Raw genomic sequence first — 27,910 nt, 5'->3', positions numbered from 1 at the left:
TCTTTTTAGTTCCTAAATTAGTCGGGATGGAAATTGTACTTTTTCCTTTAGTTTTCACCATTTCTCCATTTCCTAGTTTCACTTGAGACTTTTGTGAAGTATCAAGTTTGGAGAAAATGGTTTTGTCTGCAGACATGTGATTGCTGCAGCTGCCCTCCATGTACCACTTCTTATTTTTCTCTTCAATCGCCGAGTGACATGCATAGAAGAGCTGCTCATCTCGCTCATTTTCTTCTGAAAAGTCTGCTTGGTGATTTTTCTTGAGGAAACAGTTTTCCTCAATATGACCAAACTTGTTGCAGTTTCAGTATTTTGGTTTTCCTCGAAACTAACAATCTTTTTCTTGATGATTATTTTTGTGGCAGATTCCACATGGAGAATAATTTCTTTTCTTCTTTATATCTTTTTTATTTGCCCAATATTTGGGTCTATCTCCTCCTCTAAAATTCTTCAAACTTTTTTTATTTTTTATTTTTCTGAGATCGAATATTGAGTTTAGATCGGAATGCACTTTCTATAGGACTTTCATTCCGACTACTCAATCTTTTCTCATAAGTTTCTAAAGTGCCTATGACAGGACCCGCCCCGGATTTCACCCTAAAATCCGAAGTGACCCTGCGGGGCCCACCTTAGAAGAAATTCTACCAAAAATTTGGCGGAACTTCCCCTAAAATGGGCTACCCAAACCTGTAGAAAACATTTACACTTCTCAATCAATTCATCCTTATGCTCCTGGAGCCACCCTGCTCCCCAAATCAACATCAGTCTCCAATTCACAAAACGCACATCTCAACTCGATTAGCACAAATCCCATAGGTAATCAGAGCAATTCTAACAGAAAGATATAAGAGGAAAACCTAATTCAAAGGCAGATGCGGAAGCCATGCTGTGGACTATGCCTCAACTCCGTGTACGCCCGACCTCAACCAATTCGCCTGCAAACTGGGCATTTGAAACCGAAGGGCCCAGGAGAAAGTACATAACATACGTTAGCGTGAGTGGACAAAAATAAACAATTTTTAAACCAAATGGATTTTATACTTTCCCACATTTATTTCTTAAAAAAATTCCCGATGCATGCAGTGATTAACGAAAATAAAACAAGAGGAGTTCCGCTCGTAAACACCGACTAGCCCCGCTAGTCTCAAACGATTAAAAGAAAAGGTTGAAACTCTGATACTCAAGGAAATAAAATCAGCCTCGCTGGCTAAAATAAATCGGACTAGCCCCGCTAGTCGAAAATAGTATAATGAGTAGGGGAAGACGATAGCCATACGAGTGAGCCTCCCAGGCTAAAATACTCCCATTACTCCCGTAATATACCCTTACGCAACTAAGTGTAGCGATAGGATACCGGGCTACAGAATTACTGTCACTGAGACAGTAACCTGCGCCACAAAAGCGGAGGGCTACGGTGATCCCATCACCGCGCCACAAAGGCGGAAAATCAATGCTAGCAATGATAAGTCATCCAAAGTATGGCAAAAGAAATCCGAAAACCAAGTAAATCCAAAAGTACATAAAGCTTCCCCATCTCTTGCAAATGAATTTCCAACGACGTGTCCCACACGCCAAGATAATCTCAAATTCAAAAGTAAATAAAAGAAAATAAGCATAGTCCAATGACGTCACCCCGGACGCCATAAAATCTTCAAATAATCAAAGTTCTGAAACCAACATTATTGCTAAGGCATTCCCAATGCCAAAACCAAGGATCAAATAAATAAATAAGAAAATAATTCCATCGAAATCCCATTTCGAAAATCTTTTCAAAAATCTCAAATCCACGAATAGGAATATAACTAAAAAGTAAAATTCCGGAAATCACCTCGGAAATAAATAATTCATCAAATAAAATTATAAATCATAAGCAACTTCGGAAACGAATCATTATCGAAAGTAATTATATGAGATAAAACGAAATCAATCTCCGAAATCAAATCACATGCTCGAAATGTAAAATGATAAATAATTAGAGCATAATCAAGGAATAAATGCATGCATCATTTACTTAAAAACAAAAGTCCACTCACAGTACTATTCCGACGATCACGCAAACGAGTTCCTTCATCTAGCCGTAACTCGCGACATTGCCCTGTACACAATTATATTTCTGTAAACGGCAATCCGATAAAATAAATACGAACCTAAACGAAACCTCAAAAATCCCTATCTCCATTACTCTCAAATTCCACCCAAATCTCTTCCACAACACCAATTCCTCAATTTACATATTCCACAACGAAAACGAGGGAAATCCGACGGCCGGATTTCCCACAATTCCATCACAAAACTTCAAACTTCGGAAATTCACAAACAATTCCAAACTCCTCCAAAATTCACCAAACTTCACATACAAGCTCTACAACATATATACAATTTAATGGGCTAAAACAGGAATTAAAAACCAACCGTACACGCCCCCACGCGCCACCCACAGTGGCAGCGAGTGGGGCCCACGCGCCGGTGGCCACCACCTCCGATGCCCACCAAATTCAGGCAGCACCACCTACTCATCTAGCCCAACGTTTCTCTCAACTACAACAAAGCCAGAATATGCCTAGAACTACCTCAACAATTAAGGTGAAGATTATACCCGAAATATGAACAGTGTCAAGAAATTCAAACCTTCGATTCTTCCTCCACGCTGCAAATCGTGGCTTGAGGCTAGGGGAAAAATGATCCTTGCCAAAAACCAAACCTTCGACGCCGGTTTGGTGGCCGGAGACGGCCAGAAACGGAAGATATCGACGTTGACCACTTCTGCTACAGTGAAACTTCAAGGACCCAATGCGTCATTTTCCGGCCAAGTCGCCATGAGTTACCGCTGTGGGGAGGTTGGGTAGGGGTAGAGGAGTCGACCGATGCTGGTTGTTCGCTCCCAGGTGGCCGGAAGAGGGAGATGGCCGGAGTTGCAGAGAGAGCCGAGGAGAGGAAGAAAAACACGGGAGAAAGAGAGAAAAGATAAAAAAAAAGAAAACTTACCGGCCACAGTAACTTTTTCAAATTTATACTACTTACCATGAATAGTAACTTTCACAATTTCGCTTATAACTTTCGCATACGAGCTCCGATTTTTACGTACCACATATGTACGCGCTCGGTTTAACGCCCTCTACAACTTTCATGAAGAAAACTTTATCAAATTTTGACCCAAACAAAAGTCAACAATTTAGGGCCACTAAAGTTACCGAAAAAGAGTAAAGGTAAAACAAATTGTCGTTCACTGTCCAACAACTAGTAAACCGGTGAATTTAGGTTCGGGACGTTATAGCCTATGATCAATTCTGTCACCAAAATATTTGATATGTCTTTCGAATGTTCGATGGCAGTTACTATTGGGTCATATTTTTCAGTGAGGCTAATGAGTATTTTTTTCAACTACTCTAGTCTCACTAATATTTTCACCATAGGCTCTTATTTGATTTACTATTTCCTTTAACCAGGAATAGTAATCTTTTACGATCTCATAATCTTTCATTTTCAAATTTTCTAACTCTCTCCTCATAGTTTGTAGTTTAACGGAACGTACCTTTGCCGTTCCTTGAAACTCCTCCTTTTGTAGATCCCAAGCTTCTTTTGATGTAGTAGCTCCCATGATTCTTGAAAAACTTGTATTGTCCACCGCTTGTTGGATGGCGAAGAGAGCACTAGAATCTCTTAGTTTTTCTTTCTTTTCTTGTCTCAATTGCTCCACCATTTGATTTTTTGGGGTCGAGAATCCTTTCTCTACTATGTCCCATAGATTTTGAGACTTGAAGAAGGTTCTCGTCTTGATACTCCAAAAATCATAGTTTTCGGCCTTGAAGATGGGAAGAGGAATTGATGTTTGGTTAGAGGTGGAGGTAGACATGGTGGAAGACACAAATCAACACCCCAAATTTGATCAAAGCAAGCTTTGATACCACTGTTAGAATTTGTGGCTATGATACCACTGTTGTAATTTGGTGCGGAAGCTTTAAGAGTAGTGTGGTAGGACAATGTGTTTAGGATTTTAGTTTTGGGAGCAAGAATTTGGGAGAAGGAGTTTAGTGAGGAGATGGTTTAGTTAAAACAGAGGAGGTTGTTTATGAAAGGAAAACAGAGGAGAGAAGCTTTCGATTAATGCATGGTTCATTGATTGATTACAAGATACATGCATCACATATTTATAGAGATTTTTAACCGACTTGCTCACTAGTACCAGTGTACCACCGACCTTGATAGACTAGTCTAGCTAGATCATGCTAGACCATGTTAGACTTAATTGATTACATGATATCACTCTAGAACCTTTCTACACTAGCTACCATGATTAGTCTAGATTAATCTAGCTAGATTTGTACAGGTTCTAGATTAACTAGACAATAGTTTAGAAAGTATCATTGTGCATTAATGTTTTAATAATTCATTATTGTGTCAAGAAGAAAATGGGTACAAAAGCCATAATTGGATTGAAATACATGGAACGAGCAACAGAAACCGTAAAACTGAGAGGAACTCAAGAGTCACGATGATCATCTCATGGTAAATCTTGGTTTTAGCCTAAAAGGATCATTCGAATAAACTAGTTCAGACGCATAAAGCCATTTGAATTGGCAAGTAGCATGAGAAAAAGAGAAATCCTCTGACTTACTTCGGCAGCCCAGTGTCAGGGTTGAGAAGATGAGTTTCATCTGACAACACCACTGGACCTCTCCCAGGTCTTGTGCAAATAAAGCAACTAACATTTCCTTTGAACTGCTGGCCCTTGATTTCTGTTGGGGGCAAAGTCGCGATATCCTCCGGGGAATTAATACCAGCATCTTTTAAAATTGACTTATCACCAAGAACAAAACTGAAAAATAGAAAAACAAAATAAATAAAATTGGAGCAGGTTTAGCACCATAACATTATTGCAAAAACTACACAGAAAGAAGAATCACTTGAAGATCTGGCAACCCTAGCATCTAATTGCAAATTACCTGTTCAAATCCGCATCAGAATTTGAAGGGAAAGTGTAAAGAAGCTTCTGAAGCAAAAGGGCAGCAGTTTTTCTATCAAATGTATAAGCCACCTGTTATTGATCAGTAAATGTTGTCAACATAGCATAAATAACATGAGTCTCCGCCCACTAAAATCCTGTCCTTCTCTCACCGATTCTCCCGTTCTCCGTCTAATCACGCCGCATTCCGTTTCAATTTCCGTTTTAGCCGCTCCAATTCCACACCCGTCCGAGCCTGCCACCACTCCGATCAGGTTATTTTCACTGTGACTATTGCAGAGTGTATGTTGTAGTAAGTTGGTTATCTTTTTCTGTTGTTGACGAAATGGGAATGATTTTTCCAGGTAGATGGTAATGGAAACAAAGCTGATAAGCATTCCGGTTCGCTCAAGGGCTTGGATTGGGCTAAACCATTGTCAAATTTCGTGGCGAATAATTTTCTTCCTTTAGGTGATTCTATAAAGAAATGTTTGAAATTTTTATATTTGTTGTTATCATACTTAATTGCATTACATGTGTTTTTGTTATGGACAAAATGTTTGTGGATTACTATGTGCAGCTCTTGTTGGTGGAGTGACGTTAGGGTTTGCGTATCCAAGCCTAGGTTGTCTTGCTGATTCATACTCTTTGTCAAAATTTTCCACGTTCGGGATTTTTATCATCTCTGGTTAGAATGTGTCAGTGTTCTTATATTGTCTGTTTGATAATTCTTTAGTTTACGCCCCTCACTGGCTAACTGTTTGTATTTGATAGCACAGGGTTAACCTTGCACACTGGCAAAATTATTGCAGCTGCAGACGCATGGCCTGTTGGAATCTTCGGACTAGTATGACCTCAATGTCTCATGTCTTTTGCTTTTGCTTGTTGCACACTCACTCACACACATATGTATATTATTGTTCCTTTATATTTCGGGAAACGGTGGAGAAATTCATGATAGCTTTTGTTAATAAGGTCTTGCATACTATAGTTTGACATCGTACTATGGTATTTGATTTTTGTAATACGCATCCCTCATATGATTAGCACTGATAACTATGTTTGTGGATAAAGTATTCAAGTGATATATTTCCCTCTCTTCATATTTCCAGAATCATCGAATGTATTTATTTATTTTTATTTTTATTTTTTGTAACAAGATGCAGTTTTATGCCTTGATATAAAAACTTGGCATAGCTTGAACGGGTAAAAGTACTTTGGGGCAAGATTTCGTAGCTGATAGCTAGTTTATTTTTTATCGACTTGATGCCGGCTAGTCTGTTACCAGATTGTTAGTGTCTTGATCATTGTTAAACAGAAATATATTGGTATTACTTGCATGACCATTTCATTGATGTTGACTAATATGTTATGATATGATCTCCATTACTGATGCAAGATCTACTGTTATTAATCCTCTCCATAATCCAGGTCTCCATTTTATTATTTACTCCATATTTTTCGAGGGTAATATTGCAACTGCAGCTCCAACCTCAAGAATTTGTTAGAGGTTTGGCAATTGAATTTATTTTCACATATAGAGTTGGTTGGAGGACAATACTGTTATTCCAATGTTAATGTGTAATTAATATGATAAATGCTGAATGACATGCTATGAGGTTTTGGACCTATTCTCTATCCAAGTTCATTATGAATTTTAGTGGCACAGAGTTTGTGTTAAAAAAGAAATTGAGAAGTCCATATTTAATGGCAGGTTATCAGAATTGTTGTGAGGTTTAAAGGTTTTTGTTGATCATTGGAAAGATGGTCTCTAAGTCTCTTACAGGTTGGGAAGTCCTATTACAGAAAATAGTATCTTCTGAGGAATTTTTTTTATGTTAGGATTATCTCTCTCGTTTAAATCAATCCTCTTCATGCAGAAGGCAATTCATGGCTAGAGTCTGAACCATGGTATGTGACTTAGTTTTAAGACGTAAATGAACAATGATCATTGGAGAAAGCAATAAAAAAAAAATGAGTGAAGTACTTATGTTAGGCATTTATATTGAGTGAAGAAGGAGCAAAGTTCTCCAAAATTGATTGTTTGGCTTCCAATTTTCCCTTCAACAGTTGGGAACCTTACCCATATGCTACTATGTCAAATTGCCTACCAGCCTATGCATAGACATCAAAGAAACGCTCTTCAGCTATCCAGAAATTCACTCTCTGTCAAGTTTGAGAGTTGTTTCTTTATTGGAGTTTGAGAAGGTTAGTTGAAATTTGACAGCGTACAAGGGTTTAAGGGCTTGAGTTTAGAATGTTAAACTAGACTGGTTCAAACGTATACTGTTTTGATTTTTCGTCAGTATTAACGGAAGTGATATGTATGGTCCAATGAATTACCTCAAGTCACCAATATATGCATAGTTTGAAGCGCACAGGAAGGTAAATCAAAGCACACAAACATCATATGGTTTGGTTTACTTTCCTAAAAGCTCAAATTTCTGCAAGAAACCAAGCAGTATCCCTTTCTTTTCCCTTTCAGTCACTTGAGCATGCTTCTCCTAGATTTATGTATAGAAGAATACTTCCTATAGACATTAGTATAACACTAGACATAGGCTAACCTTAGGGAGTTTTTGGTTTTCTGGACCATTGTCACCTTTTTCTTTTGAGGGTCCATGAATCTATTCTCAAAGTTAAGTAAATTGAATTTGAAAAGAAGATAGGAAACTGGGTGTGGTTAAAGACCATTGGGGAGAGGAAGTGGTAAAATATTAGATACTGTAGACCAATATTTTGTTTTTATTTAGCCCAAAAAAAGAAAAAAAGGAACTGATCTTTATATGCAGTTTACCTTTATATGGTGCATATCCCGACCTTGGCATGGACATTTTAGTCTAATGATAAGACTTCAGAGTTCAGACCAATATTTTGACTTGTGACACAATTTGTTATTGACTATTTATTTATTTTATTTTTTTTGAGAAAGTGTTATTGACTATTGAACAAAGTTAGGCTCTAATAAATTGCATGTAGTTTATATTGTAATTCATCGGCTATACTCGGTCTGGTAGGAAGTTTAGCATCTGTATTTTTTTTGGAAAGAGACTCGTACAGCATTTTTTTTTTTCACGGTCCTCTTTCAGTCATGTCTTCAAGTCAACAAAAAGATTGGAAATTTCAGCAGCTTGATTTGGGGTTTCTGGGTTCCTTGATTAAATGCTTCAACTCTTTCTAACTTCTGTCAACATTCTGGCTTGGCCCGAGATTTTTTATGTCTGTTGTCTTGTTTATAGAATCTTGATAATGAGTCATCTATTCATTCTGAAGTTTGCTTGAAAATTCACATGGTAATTTCTCTTATGAAGGGCTTGCAATATTTTGCTGCATGCCAACTACGTTATCAAGTGGAGTGGCGCTTACTCAGTTATGCTTCCTTTGTCTACAATCTTATTTGAAGACTTCTGTAATTCTCCTAGTCTATACGCAGTTTTTACTAGGGTTGGGGTTTTAACAAAAGGTTTGCAACTTCAAATGCAGCTAGCTGGGGCCAATTCTGCTCTTGCTCTCGCAATGACTGTCATCTTTAATCTGTTGGGAATTTTGATTGTGAGTTTCAAAGTTGCTGTCAATCATTGCAATATTATACTTGCATTTATATGCTTCTTTCGAATCTAAATCTTATTGTAATAAAAATGCATTTGCCTCTGTATGTCTTGCAGCCTCAGTTTTAGTTTTCTTGTGATTCTGTAAGATTATGCTTACGTCATATGATGCATTTCTCTTTCAGGTCCCATTTTCTGTATCATTTTCTGTATCAAAATTCATAGCTGATGGAGCTGGTTTATCTGTTCCAACTAAGCAGCTGTTGAAAAGTCTTTTTCTCACATTATTGATCCCCCTAATCTTAGGGAAGGTAAGAAACTCATTATGTTACTCATTTGTATTTACCTACCATATTGGTGCGCCCATAATACAGTACAGAGAGAGAGAGAGAGAGCACAGTATTTTCAAAGTACAAATGCTGAATATACCACACTTTAGTGTGCCACAATTAAAACCGGACAAGGCAGCTGATGTGGCATTTAAACATTTGTCTAACATCATTTAGTAAGTCTAGCATTGTCGAATGTTTAAGGCCACTTCAACTGCCACATCATATAGTTTATTTATCATTATTCATTATATTCAAATAATAGCAATTACAGTATACATGGAATTTGAAAATTAGCTGCTGTGATCAGGCCACCAGTGGGTATTGGACCAAGGAAAGTTGGGTCATGTGATAGAAGATTCTGATACCATCATATTTTGAGTGGGTACTTTTGAGTAATGACTAATAAATATTCAAAAATACACTGCAGTTCTCCAATATATTGCATATTGGTCTATATTATGTTTGTTTTTAGCATGCTTCCCAACCACCTCTCTTTAATTTGTATGTCTTATAGTGGTAGCATGTGAAGTAATATTATGCCCTTTCTGTTAGTCATTGGTTGTGCATATGGTCTTCTGCTGTAGAATAATGAAATATTATCTACCTTCTCGTTGCTTTTTATAATTTTATTTAACTTGTCCATTTTCTTCAACAGATTTTTCGAGAATCTTTCGAAGGTATGTGCCATTCTTTTCTTTCAGTTCTACATGTTTTTTTTTTTTTCCTTCTCTGGCAGACTGGCAGCCGTTTTTGGTAATTATATAGAGCATGGGACCTGAGTGGTATGTAGTACATTAGAGCTGATTATTCAGTGCTATAACTGGGACACCATAGATAAAAAAACTATCAGTCTCATAACAAATAATTTGCTAATATATAGACATAGGTTAAAACACGTAAATAATATATATTCTAACTAATTATATATTCTAAAATGGTGATTCAACACTCGGCCTCCTTCTTGGATGGGAAATAATATGTTTAATTACCAACCATGGGTTAATAGATACGGTCAGGCCTATTATTTGCTTCCATGTGGTGTGGGGTTTGAACTTCTTCACAGTACCCACCTAGCTATTTGCTAGACTAGGGTTCAGCAGGGGGCACTGGATTCCGGCCTGGCAGCGAAGCTGGTTTGGGGATTTCTGGGTGTTAAATAAATGATAAAACTATGATTTAGTCTCTGTTAGTAATTTAGTATAAAATGACAGGTATTCTTCAAAAAGAATTCAATTTTCCCATACAAGTTTCTGCTAAATCTCAAGACTCAACCTATCTTGTGCATCCTACAACTCACACATTCTTCTTATTCTAAAGGACTTGACTTTATTGTACAAGAAAATCTTGCATAGTTTCACTTGTACACAGGCTATTGGAAAAGTTAAGAATCAGTCGGAAGCCTTTATATTGAGCACTCAACCCTACGTTGGCATGCACAAGAGACTGTACTATAGATCTCAATTCTGTATTAGCTCTAGCTAAGACAATCCTTGTTTGGATATAGAAGCAGGTTGGATTAGATGAACCTCGATCTTATCTCAGACTTCATCAGGTTTAGGAAAAAACTAATTTTCTTGTATTAGCTATATGAATTCCAATGTTAATGCAAAGCTTACCATTTAGTCACACTTATCTAATGTATAAGGTCTGTCTTTTGTAATGAGCACTGCTGGTGTTGCAGACTTCGTCGATCAGAACCGTAAAAAACTTTCCAAGATCAGTGCAATCCTCCTCAGTTTAGTAAGACCAATGCCCTGGTTTAGATTTTTGCTATTTATTCATTAGTTTTGATTGCTGTCATACTATCTAATGGCCTCTTTCGCTATGATATGACATTTGTTAGTTACGCCTAAGACATGTGTAGTTGATATGCATTTGGATCCCATTGGTGGTGCAATGCTGTGGTTTGAGGGAGTGTTAGATAGAGGCTGAACTGTTTTCATTTAGATGAAGACAATCTTGTTAGTTTATGTGAATAAAGATAATAAAATCTTAGATAAATGGAAGGTAAAACAGCTTCATCTTGAAGTGGATAGTTAGTGCCAAAAAGTATGCAATTTTTGTTTAAGGATATGTGTATTGAGAGAGATTGATGAGAGAATTGTGTGTCATATTATTGAGAATAGGAGCCCTATATATAGGGATTACAAAGTACTAGTTCTAATGTTACAAGGAATACCAATCCGTGTAGGATTGGGAAATCTAGAACCTTCTCTCCTATTGCTACTCCTAGTTTGATAAGGCACACTAAATCGATATTCCTTCAACACTCCCCCTTGTGCCGCTCAAACTTGGTGGTGACGCTTCATCCGTTGCCTCGTTAAAAACCTTGCCAGGTAACAAAAACCCTGTGGGATAAAAATAACCCTGGTCGAAGGACAAAAAGAGCACAACACGTCCTTCACTCTTCGAGATCGAACATGTAGACATCATAACTCCCCCTGATGTTGATATCTCCCCCTGATTGCTACAATCGTGGGAGTTCGGATAACTTTCTCAATCCGATGCTCTTCACATGTTTCTTGAAGGTGGATTTAGGTAGCGACTTAGTGAATAAGTCCGCTACATTATCCTCTGATCGGATTTGATTCACTTCAATCTTTAGAAGTGATTGTTGTTTGCTGATTATAGAAGAACTTAGGCGATATATGCTTGGTGTTGTTGCCCTTGATGAAACCTAACTTCATTTGTTCAATATAAGCTGCATTATCCTCATAAATGCATGTAGGTTCATCTGTGGTAGACTTCAAACCACAACTTCCTCGGATATGTCTAATTATAGACCTTAGCCATATACATTCACGTACGGCTTCATGTAGAGCAATAATCTCTGCATGATTTGAGGAAGTAGCAACAAGGGGTCTGTTTCATAGACCTCCAAGATATCGCAGTGCTTCCCAGGGTAAAGACATAACCCGTTTGGGAGCGACCTTTGTGAGGGTCAGAGAGGTACCCTGCATCAGCAAAACCCATCAAGACATCATTGTCGTTTGATGAAGGGGGATAGGGTGAGGCCGGCCACCCCTGGTGGTGATGACGGCGTTGGCGGCAACATGGCCAGCCACCTTGTCATGGTGGACGGTGGCTCCATGCCTAATGGGGTCCGATCCCATTCTTCCGTCATTTCCCTTCTCTCTGTAGGGATAAAATAGGCCCATATCAATCGTACCTCTTAGGTATCGAAAGATTGTCTTTACACCAATCCAATGGCGACGTGTAGGCGCAGAGCTATGTCTAGCTAACAAGTTCACTGCGAATGAGATGTCTGGTCTTGTGCATTGAGCTAAGTACAATAATGCGCCTATTGCACTTAAATAGGGCACTTCTGCCTCTAATAGCTCTTCGTCCTCATCCTTTGGATGAAACGGATCTTTTCCTAGCTCAAGACTACGACCGATCATGGGAGTACTCACAGGCTTTGCTTTATCTTCATTAAAGCGCCTTAAGATTTTCTGAGTATATGCAGACTGATGGATCAAAATGCCATCACTACGGTGCTCGAGTTCTAAACCGAGACAAAACCGTGTTTTCCCAAGATCTTTCATCTCAAATTTGGATTTCAAATATTGAGCAGTTTCCTTTAACTCATCTAGAGTTCCAATTAGGTTCATGTCATCAACATAAACTGCTACGATTGCAAATCCGGAACTTGTTCTTTTAATGAACACGCATGGGCATATTTCATTATTAATATATCCCTTCCCAATCAAGTAGTCACTTAGACGGTTATACCACATCCATCCGGATTGTTTTAATCCATATAGTGAGCGTTTTAATCTTATTGAAAACGCGCTCCGTGGTTTAGAGCCACTTGATTTGGGTAATTGAAGTCCATCTGGAACCTTCATATATATCTCTAAATCTAGATCCCCATAGAGATATGCTGTAACCACATCCATAAGCTGCATGTCAAGTTTTTCGGAAACTACCAAACTGACAAGGTAGCGGAACGTTATAACGTCCATTACGGGAGAATATGTCTCCTCGTAGTCGATTCCAGGGCGTTGTGAGAAACCTTGTGCCACGAGGCGGGCTTTATATCTAACCACCTCATTTTTCTCATTACGCTTTCTAACAAAGACCCATTTATGGCCAACAGGTTTTACATTTGGGGGTGTCTGCGTTATAGGCCCAAATACCTGTCTCTTTGCTAGTGAATCCAATTTAGCCTGGATCGCATCTTTCCATTTAGGCTAATCCGCTCTTCGTTGACATTCTTTGACAGAGCGAGGTTTGATATCATCATATTCTATGATTCCTTTTGCAATATGATATATATGCAAATGCATCATCAATCGCCATAGAATTTCTATCCATCATCTCATGTACACTAGTGTAATTTATGGAGATCTCTCTATTCTCTGGAGTTGGTTTTGACATTGGAGCGTCCCCCAATGATGTCTCTTGGACATAATCATAATCCGGAATGTTCTCATGAGATGGATTATTTACATCGATGATTAATGGATTATTTTGTGTCAAACTCGCTTTCTTTCTTGGGCGAGAATCCATCGAACCTATTGGCCTCCCGCGCTTCCTGGGCCTAGCCACAACGTCACTACCACTGTGGACGTTGGCGCCATGCTCAAGTGCCTTTGGGGTGGCTTCATGTCCTCTAATTTTAGGGACATCAATCCTTGCAGGCACATTTGCAGCAGGTATGTGTGATCTCGTCACTTTAGCGATATCAGAAAACGCATCAGGCATCGATTCTGCTACGTTCTGAAGATCGAGAATTCTCCGCACTTCAATTTCGGACTGTGCGGTTCGGGGATCAAGATGAGACAGAGTGGGGACAGACCACGACAATTCCTGTCGTTCCTGTTGAACATTTATGTTCTTATCTCCCCCTAACGACGGAAAGACTGTCTCATCGAAGTGACAATCCGCAAATCTTGCGGTAAAGAGATCGCCTGTCAAGGGTTCTAAATAGCGGACAATGGTTGGAGAATCATATCCAACATAAATGCCTAATCGTCGTTGAGGACCCATTTTGGTGCGCTGTGGCGGCGCAATAGGCACATAAACTGCACACCCAAATATGCGTAAGTGTGAGACATTAGGCTCATACCCAGTCACCATCTGGGACGCAGAAAAGGGTTGAGTGGCAGTGGGCCTCAGACGAAGAAGCACAGCTGCATGCAATATTGCATAGCCCCAAGCAGAAATAGGGAGATTGGTGCGCATTACCAATGCCCTAGCGACCATTTGTAGTCGTTTAATGGCGGCTTCTGCGAGACCATTTTGGGTGTGAACATGAGGAACTGGATGTTCAACTTCTATCCCAATGGACATGCAATAATCATCAAAAGTCTTTGATGTAAACTCCCCAGCATTGTCTAACCTTATAGACTTAATAGGATGATCAGGGTGGTGAGCCCTTAACTTAATTATTTGTGCTAGGAGTTTAGCAAATGCAGCGTTCCTTGCGGACAATAGCATGACATGTGACCAGCGTGTCGATGCATCAACCAACACCATAAAATATCTAAATGGTCCGCATGGTGGTTGAATAGGTCCACAAATATCACCGTGGATTCTTTGCAAGAATGGTATATTTTCTTTAGTGTCCTTTGCATAGGATGGTCTCGATTCTAATTTTGCTAAAGAGCAGGCTTTGCAGAACTAATGATGGGCTTTAGAGACAACCAATGAGGATTTTGGTTTAGCCATGAAGTCACAATTGACTTTAGAAGTAGAAGGAGGAGTCAAACAATGATCCATGGCGTCAATGCCATGTTGTTGCCGTAGGGGGTAGACGGCGCCGGCCCTAAGTGGCCGGTCTTGCACAGTCTTGGCGCCGTGAGGCGCAGGTGCATCTCCTCGAACCAATTTTTGGTTTTTACTTCTCTTCGTTCTGAAGAATGGATGTTCGTGTGAAGTCTTTAATATACGGATCATCATATCACGACCTAGGTGTCCCAGACGGTCATGCCAAAGCCTATATGTGTCAGAATCCCATAAATCATCTCTCATAACATGATTGGATTCAATTATGCGAATAGTGGTTGCATACAACCCACTAGATCGACACATAAGTTTCTCTAAGACTCTTTTACGTCCGTAGTCATTAGAGGTGATGCAAAGGAACTCTTGTCCATTCTCACAATGCGTTTCCGCATGAAAACCATTGGCTCTTATATATTTGAAGTAATAAAGTTCAAAAAATATGTCCATAACATGAGATAAAATAAATCGATACTTTATTAATAATAGCCAATGATTACATTAAAGTTTCGTGACCATAATCTAATCCAAAGAAAAATCAAACATTAGACAAATTGTAGTCACTCAATTCGTTCGGTAATTCCAATTAAATATGACCAGGGAAGTAGAGAGAGATGTCGGTGGAGCAAAGCTCTCTTAAGTACCACTAATCTCAATTACTTTCTTAGACATCATACTTAATTGAGTACGCCTAGAAGAAAAGAGATAATCCAATAAGTCATTTTATTGATTAAGGCATAATTGCCATTACATAATTCTTGGAAATTAAAAGACTATTCTAAATAAAAATCTGCGGCATTCTATCTTCATCGCCAGATTTAAAGTCTTTTATAGCTCGATGTATTACCATTGATCAGGTACTCCATAAAATATCATGAAGAGGATGCTCTCTTGATTGAGGTGTATTGACACAATACATATGGTCCCTAGAACCAATGGTGTTGGAATAGTGCAATCATGGCCAAAAATGACGCCATGGTGTCCAACCCTATACCCTCAACGTCATGACTCCTATGGTCATGTTAGGGTTTTCTCAATCAATTTGTTATTTTGTGTTTTTCCACAAGCATGCATAAATAATATGATGTAGAGAGCCTCCGAACAATATTTCATAACTCTTTCAAAGTTATAGTGAAGCAGATATTATTCCATCGTGCTTCTATGTTCGGAAAGTTGTGAATGTTACTAAAACGTTCACTAGGCGCAACCCAAAGGTTGTTAGCGTTATCCTCATTCATGTACTCAAACTGGAGGGCCATCTTCATGTGGCGCTTCATCAGGGTAAATGCCCTGGAATTTTCTATCTCAATTTGTGAGTCTTGAGCGGTTCCTTTAGAACAGGGCTCTTGGATTGTAGGCAAATAAATATCCCGTGGCCGTTGAATCCAATGGAGTAAAATCGAGCTCGTTCAAGTCTTACATCCTGAAAGGAAAGCAAGAACGTATTAGTTTCGGAGTCAATGCTTCCACGAAAACTAATATAAGATTTCTGAGCCTTAATGCTACCAAGAAATCGATTTCCAAGAATATTTGGATTAGACCGAAACAATGATGTTTAAATGGTCAAAATCTATGCTCACGAATGCTCTTAGTCCGTAGCTTACGAACTCTCTTAGATCGTTAAATCGATGCTTACGGACGCTCTTAGTCCGAAGTCTTACGAACACTCTTAGTTCGTTAATTGCGTGAATCCCCACGATTCCGCTTTTCAAGAATCGAACCCACGTTATAAGATAGGTGGGATGTAGAAGAAGGGAGGTTTTCAAGTCCCCGAGAAAAGAAGAAATATTTAAATTTCGAATTATAGGAACTTCAAAACTTACTCTTTTGAATACTTACTTGTTGAAAATTAGGAGCAGATTCTGTTCTGAACAGCTTGTACTTCGATTGGTGTACAGATCTCAATATAACTCCGATAAGGCTGAAATTCGGAGGTTAGATGGAAGAGACAGAGACGAACAACTTTGGTGAATAAAGTTTTTCTATCTGAGCTTCCGAACTAGACGTTTCGAGGCTTTCAATAAGACGGATGTGCACAGGAACGGGAAAAAGATGCAGTGGGTGTGCGTTGGCTTGTTTGCGCAGCAGTGATGCTTCGATGGCAGCAGGCTGGAACGAAGGGCTGCAGGAAGGGGGGCAGCAGGGGCTGCTGTGCAAGGTTGCAAGCGCACGGGCGCGCGGGCTGCAGCGAAGGCTCGGCTAGCTCGGGCTAGGGGCTGCTTTGTGAATGAGTTTTGGTTTTCTGTTTTGTGGTTAGAGTCGTGCTGATAACGTGTTTAAGGATATGTGTATTGAGAGAGATTGATGAGAGAATTGTGTGTCATATTATTGAGAATAGGAGCCCTATATATAGGGATTACAAAGTACTAGTTCTAATGTTACAAGGAATACCAATCCGTGTAGGATTGGGAAATCTAGAACCTTCTCTCCTATTGCTACTCCTAGTTTGATAAGGCACACTAAATCGATATTCCTTCAACAATTTTATCTTTTTCATTTCAGATAAAAGAGGCCCCACTTTTAATTTTCACACAGGGCGTCCTATGTCTTATGACCAGCCAGCAAAGCTGCACCATGTGTAAAGTTTTTAGTGTCAGGTACATACTTGATAGAACCTAATCAAAATCTAAGAAATGTTGGATACCAGTAGATGAATAAATAGCAATGCTGAGAGGAAATGCAGTTAGAGGGAACAAATTGAAGAGACGTGGAGTTAAAAATTTATAAAGTATTTCTGTTATATGTTGATTAGTTCCTCCAAGCCACATCTGTAGCTGAAGATCTACCTTTGCAATCTCCTCAATTTGAATTTGCACTTGCCTGTTGGTACTCCGTCAAGTGTGAAGTCTTTATGGACCTTAGTTATGGAAAGGTTTGACCCAGAGATTAGTGGGTTAGATGAGACACTACTTATTTGAAGGTACCTGGCAAGTGTTGGAAGTCATTCTATCCTTCCAACCAATTTACGTGTCTCTCATCTCTACCTCGTCCTGATTGGCTAAGCATTGTAACAATTTCAAAGGGATTTACTCTGAAAGGAAAGAAGCCTGCTTCAAACTTAATCTCCTTGGTTTGAGATCTAGTTTGTAGGTCTATTAAGGATGGGGGTGTTAAACTTTATAAGAAAACAAAAAGAAAAAAAAAATTGAAGCTTCATCAAGCTTTTCTTAGGAAATGGCTGTGAGATTTGATTTCAAATGAGATAAGCTGTGGGCAAAGAGGAGGATCATGTGGTTTATGTCTAGATAAGTGAAAATTTTCCTATGTGCTTGGAGTGGTGCTGTGAGTGTTGGTTCACCACTCCTTTGTCTATATTGTTGAAGGAAGAAATAGCAAAACAAATTTTGAGGATGTGAAGATCTCAACTGGGGTCCTCCAACATTCTGTTTTCTGCCGATTTAGGATTACCCGTGTAGCATTTTATCTGAATGCTTTTGTTAATTTGGAACAACAATAGGTCTGTATCGTATTCAGTCTGCTTATCTATTGATGATTTGGTACTAGTCCTTTCCAATGTTTAGGAATTGGTTACTACGTTGTGATGATACTATGATACATCCTAGTTGAAAGAAATTTAAATTCAGTTGTCAGTGTTCCCACATCTTCAAACCAAAGATGTTGAAGACTTGCTTGAACATTAGTTTAAATACTTAGTGTACAGATCTTTGCACAATTTAAATTTTAAAATTCTTGGGATGTATATGGTGTTAATGGTTCGTTTAGGCAATTCTTGTTGTTGGGTTTTTATTTATATTTATTATTATTATTATTTTAATTTGAATTTTTTTTTTCCAGTTTGGAAGAACATATGTTCTAAACTTTATTATGATCGTTATTCTGGTGCCATGGATGCAAGTTACCAGGTCAAGGTCAGTGCTGCTGATGGTTAATCCTGCAGTTTTTCTTGGGGCCGTTGGAATGGGAGTGTACGATATTCACTCTAAGTGTTTTTCTTATTTTATTGGTATCACTATTTTCATGCTTTAATATAATGGGTAGAAATATTAACTTATTTTCCATCACTCATTTAGTTTATTTGCATTGATCAGCCTTTTTTTTTTTTTTTTTTGAAAAAGTATTGATCAGCTTTAGAATTAACAATCACTATGCATTCAATTGCAGGACTTAAAATTTACTTCTAGCAATTCTTAGTTATTTTGATGCTTATGTTTAAGGTAGACTTCCCTTCACAAGCTTCGAAGATACTTAAACATTAAGTAGTCTATACACTGGAAGGTTAACATATTCTATCCATTTTCGGTTCTCCTTGAATCACATGGTTGGCAATAAAACCTTCATAGATTCTATTAACACTTCGACACGTTCAAATATTGAAGTTAAGATTTCAGTCCTTTCGATCAATAATAATTTCCCTCCTACAGCAGACATGCCCAGTGAACTTCTTGGGCAGTGACAATTCTTTTGAGGGTAGAACTGATATTAAATCCTACTATTACTATGTGATCTTCTGAGTTGTGATTGCACTCAGGTCCAATATCATTGTGAATCCGTAAGTGCACTCAACATGAGTAGATTAGATTTGTTTGAAATTTGTTAGCTTAGGGTGCTCTAAATGTCCACACTTTAATTTTGGTCAGAAAAACAAAAGAAATGTTGTATTTGGATTGCAAATCACAGTATCTGTTTTCGTAACTTGATGGGCTCAAATTAATTAGCTTCTATTTACATTGTCATCTTGTATTGCAGACTACTGCATCTCATCTTGTTAGCCTTTAATGCTGTTGCCGTTAAGAGCCTCTCAGCTCTGTCTGGTGGTAGTGAATCCCTTTTTTTCCAAGAAGGAAAATGCAAATGCTGTTCTCCTTGTTGCAAGCCAGGTGAGCGAGTGTGCTTTCGAGCTTGTAATTTTTCCATATATAGACAAACCCATCAGCCAAAAGGCTCTGTACTTTTCTTTCATTTTTCAAATTTTTACTATCTTTCACCGGTTATGAACTGCATTTGCCCTCCAACTCTTGAACTCCCCATTCTTTAAAAATCTTGTAGGGCTTTTCTTAGATAAATTACTTGGGTATAACGCATTGGCATGGTTTTGACAGAAAACACTGCCTGTAATGGTGGCTGTGGTGGACCAACTAGGGGGTGCACTTGGTGAATCTGGTTTACTTGTTCTTCCTTGCGTTGCAGCACATTTAAATCAGGTATTTCTTACATCCATTCATCTGTGTCTTGTTTTCTTATTTCTTACTGTCTAACTGACAAAATTATTGTTACGGATTATTCTGGACTCTATTCTTGTAAATTACTGGCTTCGCAAAGATCTCCCAATTAACCAACAATGCCAAGGTATCATGAATATTGGGAATGTGGCTCACGATTGCGCATTAGGGTTGCAAGTACATAATTAGCTTTTTTAGTTGTTAGAATAGTTCAGTTTGATATGTTGTATTCATGTTTTGTTGCATATATTGTATCCATAAAAAAGGAGATCTTGTGTTTTGAATGTCAAAAAGGAGATCTTGTTGCATATTATTGTATCCATCAAAGCCTTTGTGCTATATCCAATCAGCAGTCATCTATGGGGAGTGTTGGGAATATAGTTTGGGAAATGTTTGAAACATTAACCCTTTTTTCCCTTATATTTCTCTCTTGAAATTGAGATTTGAACTGCCACTAATTGACTCAATTGAACTACTAGATCAAAATCGGTGTGCTTCTCCAAAGTATGAGAATGCTCGGCATCTAGTACCTTTTTAACAAGAGAAAAGTTTACAAGAATCATCAAATGAAGCAACCATGAAACCTTTCTGCCAACCCAACCTCGTCATTTTCTTGTGTCACGTTTCGACACATTTAAGACCAATAGACCAACATTTCAACTAGTATTCATATGATTAAGGTATATTCTTGCAGTCACCGACTCCAACTACCAGTATTCATATGAGGTCAGCCAACCACGCCGTCTTGATTGTTGAATGAGAGCTGTAATAATCTTCTAGAAGAGTTGGTGCAATTTAATTTGCCCCGCAGTATTTTTCTTCTTTTCCCTTTCGTATTGAATGCTTCTATTCATACCTCTCAAATTTGCATCTAGACCTCCCACAATTTTTGAACAATTTTTATTCCTGTAATGCCCTCTGAAAAAAAATAGGAAGAAAGGAAAACAAAAAAAAACCTCAGCCTATAGCTTCTATGCTTTCTTCTTAACCTTCACAAGTTCACTGTACTCTCATTCTCCCACCTTCATCTTCATCATCACAGTTCTAATCATCCCACTACTCTCCTCCCATCCTTTATCTAAAAGCATAATTTTAATTCTCTTTCCTATCTCACCGGTACTATTACTCACGTAAAGATTGTTGGTTTTTTTTTCTTCCTTTTTTTCTTGTAACTGATTGATTCTAAGCAATCAATTGAACCATATTTATAATAAAACTTCATCGATTGTTTATCATGAAAGAATTTGATCATGAATGGATATAATATTAATGGTGTACTCGGTTACTTTGGCAATTTAATTATATGCAAGAAGAGAGAAAGAGAAACAAAGAGATTGAGGGAGAAATAGACCTGGAGATGAGGTTGTGGTTGGGTAGGATTCTGGCTGTTTTTCTTGTTTCTTTCAAACGGTATTATAGGAATTGAAACTGAAAGAGGTCCAAATGCTAATTTGGGAGGTATGAATAGAAGCTCCCTTTCGTATTTAACAAAAAAAAGTCTAAACCACCTGGTGACTCTTCCCTATATACTAATCAGTGTGAAAAGACACTTATATAATAAACATAGATTTGCGGTTCAATTCTCTCTTAAAACTCTAGTTAGGGGTCGGTTTTTCTCTCTAGCACCTCGGAGATCTTCGACGGTAGAGTAATTTTCCACCACATCTAAGGCTTGTAGTTTATCGGTGCTCTACACCTTGCTCATGATAGTCGGGGCTCTGCTCCTTGCATAAGATAGTGTGTTCTCTCTTGCTGTGTGGCAGTGAGTATTTTCGGTTATCAGTTTCTTATTCTTGAAGACAAAGGGTTCATTTGGGGAAGTAGAGACTCCTAGAACTCAAGAACAGTAGGAACTAGAATAGGTGCCCGCGCGTTACTGCGGGTGTTCAAACAAAATTTGCAAGTTTGGATGGCTACAGATTTATGTTTGCAACTAACATTACCATTAATGTGAATGTTCTGATAATGTACAAATATACAATACAACTGCTGTTGACACAGCTTGTCAAAAATATATTGTTCTATTTCTAGGCTAATGTAATGCCCCGTACCTTAAAGTCTTTACTAGTTACTTTTTACCGTGGTTGACCGAGGAGTGACTTTTTCTTTAGTCCGGTAAATTAGAAAATTTATTTGAGATTGTCGTAGAATACGAAAAATCGAGTTCGTGGACACGTAGTTTGTTTAAATTGGATTTATATCGGAAAAGTTATGACCAAAAATAGAAATTTCTATTTTTGGCATGGCTTTTGTTTGTGAGCTTCTATTTGTAGTAAGGAAGGATTAAAACAGATGGAAGAGAGAGAAAGGGAAAGAATCAGGAAAAAAAAAAAAAAAGAGGAAAGAGAGAGAGCACGGGTAGAACCCGAGTCACCCCCCCCCCCCCCCCCCCCCCCTCTTCTTTTTTTTTTCTTCCGTCGCTGCTCCCCCTCTCTCCGGCGATTCCGTCGCCGTCCGGCCACCCCAGGACGAAAGTTTGGGCACGACGTGATCCTCTCTTCCTTCTCCTTCTAGCCATGTAAGTATTTCACCTTGGGTAGCTTTGGTTTTGGAGATGTGAGGAGAATTGCAGAAATGGGAAAAAATGGATTTTTGCTTTGATGTCCGGTTTCCGGCGATTTCCGGCCGGATTCTTTGGGGGTTTTGGTTGTTGGGGAAGTACTGAACGTATTCCTAACCTTATTGCAGCTCGTTTTGATCGGTGGAAGAAGATTTGAGGGTGTTTGAGACTGTGAACAGTACCATGAACAGTAACTCTCGAATTCTTGGGTTCTTGTTTGATTTTTCTGGTTATTTCTACTTGAATTTGGTTGTTGTTGCAGGTATAGGAACTGTTAGTTGTAGTCTATGAATTGTTGTGTTAGATTTAAGGTTGTTGGTTAATGAGTTTCCTTGGAGTTTGATGTTGGTTGTGGTTCTAAGGTGGTTAAGATTATTATCTTGGGTTGAGAATTTGTTGTCATGTTTTTGGTGTTGAGTTGAGAGTGTTGAGAGGTTGAAGAAGTATATTGGGTTTCGAATGTCAAAGAGAAATTTGGAATTTTTGGATATTTTAAATGTTTTAGTTGATGAATCTTTTGACTTAATCTCTTGGTAATTTATTGTCAATGTTATTGTGGGATTGGTCTTTATTGTTGAGGAATTTGGTGTTGAAATTGTGGTTTGGAAAAGGAAATTTAGAGAGAATTTGAGATTGTTAGAGTTGAAATTGTGATTTTTTTGCAAAGGAGAAAAATTAAGAAAGAATGTGGAATTGTTGGAAAAGGATTTATATTATAAATTGGTGGTAAATTGTGTTGAAGGAAGTGAATTAAAAATTTGTTAAGTTATCGAACGGTCTTTGTGAAGGTTTAGATTAAGCGAGGTCATGGAATGGTTAAGGAATCAAAGTAAAAATCGGTTGAGTTGTTTTGATTTGGAGGGCATTGAGATTGTAAGGAATTATAGAATTTTAATTCCGAATTGAAGTGTGGGAGTTCTATAACAATTTATGAATAACGGATGCTTATTCTGAGGGGAATGAGTTGATTTTGAGAGTATTTCCTTATTATGGTCAATTATATCCTATTGTATTGTGACAGGACGTACTGAGCCCTCGAGCGAGGAGGATACAGGCAGGCAGCAGGGTTAGCTGCGGGACTCACTTGTGAGTGGACTTTTATTTTATTTAAATAATGCATGCAGCATGGAAATAAGTTTTCAGTTGATTTATTATTTTGAGGAAATGTGATTTGTGGAAAGTAAATGATTTAAAAAGAAAGCAGTTGACAAGGAGGCCAGTTTTGGCGCATGCGTATTTTACCTAGTTGGCAGTCCCTCCTAGGTAATAGTCTGGTCGGCAGTCCCGTCCAGACTATAGCTCGGTTGGCAGTCCCATCCGATGCGTCATCTGGTTGGCAGTCCCTTTCAGATGACTTGAGGTAGTTAGTCAGCAGTCCCGTCTACTACCTGTGGCTAGTTGGCAGTCCCAACTAACCACCGCCTCCTATTCCGGTTGGTAGTCCCTTCCGATGCGTCATCTGGGTGGCAGTCCCTCCCAGATGGTATGATATGCCTAGGAAGCAGTCCTTGCTAGTCATCAAATGAGTTTCATTGGAAAAAGGATTGAGTTGGAATTTCATAAAGTCTCGCTGCATGATGGTTTTGTTAAAAAGAGAAATGGGCAAGCATACCACAAATTGTTCTAATTCTTGCTTCGGTTTTGTCCACTCACTCTAATGGATTTATATGTTTTCCCCTGGGCCCTTCGTTTTCAAATGCCCAGATTTCAGATTTGCCGAGATCGCATCCAGGCTCAAGGACTTGGAAATTAGCGCTTCCGTTTTTGTCCGTAGGTTATTACTTAACCTACCTTGTATGATATCGGCTTAGTTTAGTGTTGCTCTGATAAACCTTTTCTTTTAAGTTTGATGGATGTTGTTGCTTATGGAGGATTATGTTGGGATTTGAACTTTCCGGATGTAATATATGTGCTTGGATTGTAAATTTGATATAGTAGGTTGAGTAGAAGTTATAGTTGAAAGCATGTCCAGGTTTGTGAACTATTTGGGTAGCCCATATTAGGGGAGGTTCTGTTGATTTTTCGGTTGGATTTCACCTAACGTGGGCCCCGCAGGCTCGTATCCAGGTTTCGGAGTGATTCTTGGGTCGGGTCCTGTCAGTTGGTATCAGAGCACTAGGTTATTAGATTCTGTGGCCGATATCTTCTTATAGTTGTCTTACATGCTAGATAGTATTAAGTACCTCCCGAGTGATGGCCCGACTGCAGCGGTTCCCCATCATATACTCTTCGGTGCTGAAGTACATATCAAGTGTGTAAGATAATTGTTGTTGGTGTAAATACTTTGGTGTAACTAAATCATGGAAATTCAGGTGGAATGAGACGCGGATGCAGATCTCGTGCTAGTAGTGACCCTTTACCCGCTAGTGAGGGTGATGATGAGCAGGTCCCTCGTGGGTTGTTACGGACCGTGGAGTGGTTGTTTGAGCGTTTTGCAGCGGCCCTCCCCAATCCTAGGACTGACTATACGGTGGAGCGTGCCAGACGCCATGGGGTGTATACTTTTTCCAGTGCTCCTACGAAGTCCGTAGCAGGAGACTGGATTACCCGCATGGAGAGAGTATTTGAATCCTTGGGTTGTCCAGCTGCTAGGAGGGTTCCTTTGGCTATTGACCTCCTAGACGGGGATGCATGGCTTTGGTAGCAGGGTACTAGGAATATGGGTTTTGACCCAACTACCATGACTTGGGAAGAGTTCAAGGCGGAGTTCTCAAATCGGTATTATAATCAGGCATCCCAGCACCGTCTCCGATTTGATTTCATTCAGTTGAAGCAGACTGAAGAGATGATTGTGTTGCAGTATGAGGAGCGTTTCATTGCTTTGTCTCGGTTTGCCCCTGAGTTGGTGGCGACAGAAAAGTTGAAGGTTGATCAGTTTATCAATGGCCTCCTACCTATATATCGAGATTGGTTGGCGCCTCACGATTATCCGATTTTTAAATTAGCTGTGGAGGCTGCTATAAGGTGTGAGGCTAGATATCTGGACGGTTCCCGACTTTTAGAGATTGGCTATCCCAGTCAGGGGCCATCCAAGAGAATTGCATCTAGTTCGGGTTCTGCATTGTCATCAGGCAGTAGACTGAGCGGTTCAGATTCTAGCTCTCATCAGCGCTTCAGGGGACGCTTTAGGAGGCCTGGGCAGACAGGTAGGAGACAGTCCAGGGGTGGCACTGCTAGTTCCAGTGGAGGCTTTGGTAGACAGTTGATTTCGAGAGACTATCCCCAGTGTGCTACTTGCGGTAGGCACCATGCGGGCCCGTGTCAGGCAGGTGTGGGGACTTGTTACCAGTGTGGCCAGTGGGGTCACTATAGGAGAGAATGCCCTCAGTTGACCCAGGGAGTCTTCACTACTACTAGTCAGAGTGTGGGTCAGACCCCCGTGGGTGCTGCTAGTACAGGTTCTCATGGCAGTTTGTCAGGCAGGAGCAGCACTCAGCCAGGTCGTGGACAGAGAGGGCGTCCAGTGACCCAGGCCCGTCTTCATGCTATGACCCAGCAGGAGGGTCGTACTGCACCGAACAACATTATGGGTATGTTAATTATTTTTGGCCAACCAGCTTTCATTCTGATTGATCCTGGAGCCTCTCACTCCTTTATGTCTAAGAGGTTTTCTTTCTTTGCTAATGTGCCCCATCTCTCCTACTCGGAGAGTGGCATGTTGTTCTACCATCGGGGGAAAGACATAGAATTGAATGGGTACATCGTTTTTGTGGAGTGTTTGTAGAAGGAGTTTCCTTAGAGGCGGACTTGATTCCATTTGAGTTAGTGGAGTTTGATGTAATTCTAGGGATGGATTTCGTATGGATGCATCATGCCTTAGTGGATTGCTTTTGTAGTACTGTATTATTTCGGAGTCCGAGTAAGCCAGTTGTCACCTATTATGGTGAACGGGAGGTTCTCCCATCTTGCATGATCTCAGCTTTAACTGCTAAGAAGATGTTGAGTAAGGGTTGCCAAGCTTATTTGGCACATGTGGTGAATTCAAATGCCGAAGTTATGGATCTTAGCCAAATTCCTATTGTTGGTGACTATCCAGATGTATTTCCAGAAGAATTGCCTGGGTTGCCCCCGATGCGAGAGATAGACTTTACCATTGATTTACTTCCAGGTACAACACCCATCTCTTAAGCACCTTATAGAATGGCACCGGCGGAACTGAAGGAGTTATATATACAATTGCATGAATTAACGGATAAAGGGTTTATACGACCTAGTGTATCTCCCTGGGGTGCACCTGTGTTGTTTGTGAAGAAGAAAGATGGTACTTTGAGGCTTTGTATTGATTACCGGAAACTAAACAGGGTGACTATAAGGAATAAATATCCCCTGCCCCGCATTGATGATTTGTTTGACCAGTTGAGGGGTGCTAAAGTTTTCTCAAAGATTGATTTGAGGTCTGGTTATCATCAGATACGGATTAAAGAGGAGGATGTAGCCAAAACTGCTTTTCGATCACGTTATGGTCATTATGAGTTCCTTGTTATGCCTTTTGGGTTGACAAATGCACCCGCTGCTTTCATAGATCTCATGAACAGGGTGTTTCGCCCGTATCTTGACCGCTTTGTGATTGTGTTCATTGATGACATATTGGTTTATTCTAAGAGAGAGGAGTTACATGCTGAGCATTTGAGTATTGTGTTGGAGACTTTGAGGATAAATCAATTGTATGCTGAATTTAGTAAGTGTGAGTTTTGGTTTGACCTTGTGACAACGAAGACAACGAAGATGGATGGAATTGATTGAAGACTATAATTGTACCATAGAGTACCACCCCGGTAAGGCGAATGTGGTGGTGGATGCACTCAGTAGGAACGCCTCTGTGACTTTGTCATATTTAGGGGTCATTTGGGTACCGCTATTGTCTGAATTGAGGTCTACTGGGGTTGAGTTATCGGTTGATGAGGATGTTGCCATGGTGGCTAGTTTCCATGTGAGACCAGTGTTCATTGATAAGTGCGTGAGGCACAATCTCTTGACCCAAGAATTGAGTTGATTAAAGAAGGTGTTCGTGGCGGTTGGCAACCTGAATTCTCTATTCGAAGAGATGGAACTTTAATGTTTGGAAAGAGACTTTGTGTTCCTACTTAAACAGGAAATACTTAATGAAGCTCATAGTTCCGTGTATGCTCTACAAACTGGTGGTATAAAAATGTATCGTACTCTTAAGGAATATTATTGGTGGCCAAACATGAAAAGAGAAATTGCAGCCTTTGTGAGTAGATGCCTTGTATGCCAGCAAGTGAAAGCAGAAAGACAGAAGCCGTCAGGTTTGTTACAACCTTTGCCAATTCCGGAATGGAAATGGGAACATTTCACCATGGACTTTATGTATAAGTTACCTCGCACCCTGGTGGGTAATGATGGTATTGGGTGATTGTGGATCGACCCACCAAATCAGCTCATTTCTTGGCGGTTTAAGAAAATTTTAGTGTAGATAAACTGACAAGACTGTGTGGATGAGATTGTGAGGCCTCATGGTGTGCCCGAGTCCATTGTTTCCGAACGCGATGCCCGCTATACATCAAAGTTTTGGAGGAAGGTTCACAAATGTTTAGGAACAAAATTACAATTTAGCACTGCTTTCCATCCTCAAACTGATGGACAATCTGAACGGACTAAAC

General features: G+C 39.4%; 1 protein-coding gene across 1 annotated transcript; it reads left to right on the top strand.

Moving 5' to 3' along the window:
• Nucleotides 1-5,621: 5,621 nt before the first annotated feature.
• LOC112203885 (probable sodium/metabolite cotransporter BASS4, chloroplastic) lies at nucleotides 5,622-20,307 on the top strand. Its single transcript, XM_040508643.1, has 11 exons — nucleotides 5,622-5,640; nucleotides 5,722-5,789; nucleotides 6,374-6,452; nucleotides 8,254-8,312; nucleotides 8,426-8,494; nucleotides 8,676-8,801; nucleotides 9,478-9,499; nucleotides 10,504-10,562; nucleotides 18,345-18,475; nucleotides 19,257-19,387; nucleotides 19,610-20,307. The coding sequence occupies exons 1-11, from the start codon at nucleotides 5,637-5,639 to the stop codon at nucleotides 19,663-19,665; spliced, it is 804 nt and encodes a 267-aa protein (XP_040364577.1). The 5' UTR covers nucleotides 5,622-5,636; the 3' UTR covers nucleotides 19,666-20,307.
• Nucleotides 20,308-27,910: the final 7,603 nt, after the last annotated feature.

Source organism: Rosa chinensis, chromosome 1, assembly GCF_002994745.2.
Source record: "Rosa chinensis cultivar Old Blush chromosome 1, RchiOBHm-V2, whole genome shotgun sequence".
Taxonomy (NCBI): domain Eukaryota; kingdom Viridiplantae; phylum Streptophyta; class Magnoliopsida; order Rosales; family Rosaceae; genus Rosa; species Rosa chinensis.
This window is presented reverse-complemented; position numbering and strand designations above follow the sequence as displayed.

Coding starts and splice junctions, on each gene's coding strand:
- LOC112203885 (XM_040508643.1), top strand. Junction 5,790..6,373: donor CTGTTGGAATCTTCGGACTA/GTATGACCTCAA, acceptor TCCATAATCCAG/GTCTCCATTTTATTATTTAC. Junction 10,563..18,344: donor GTGCAATCCTCCTCAGTTTA/GTAAGACCAATG, acceptor TTTTTTTTCCAG/TTTGGAAGAACATATGTTCT.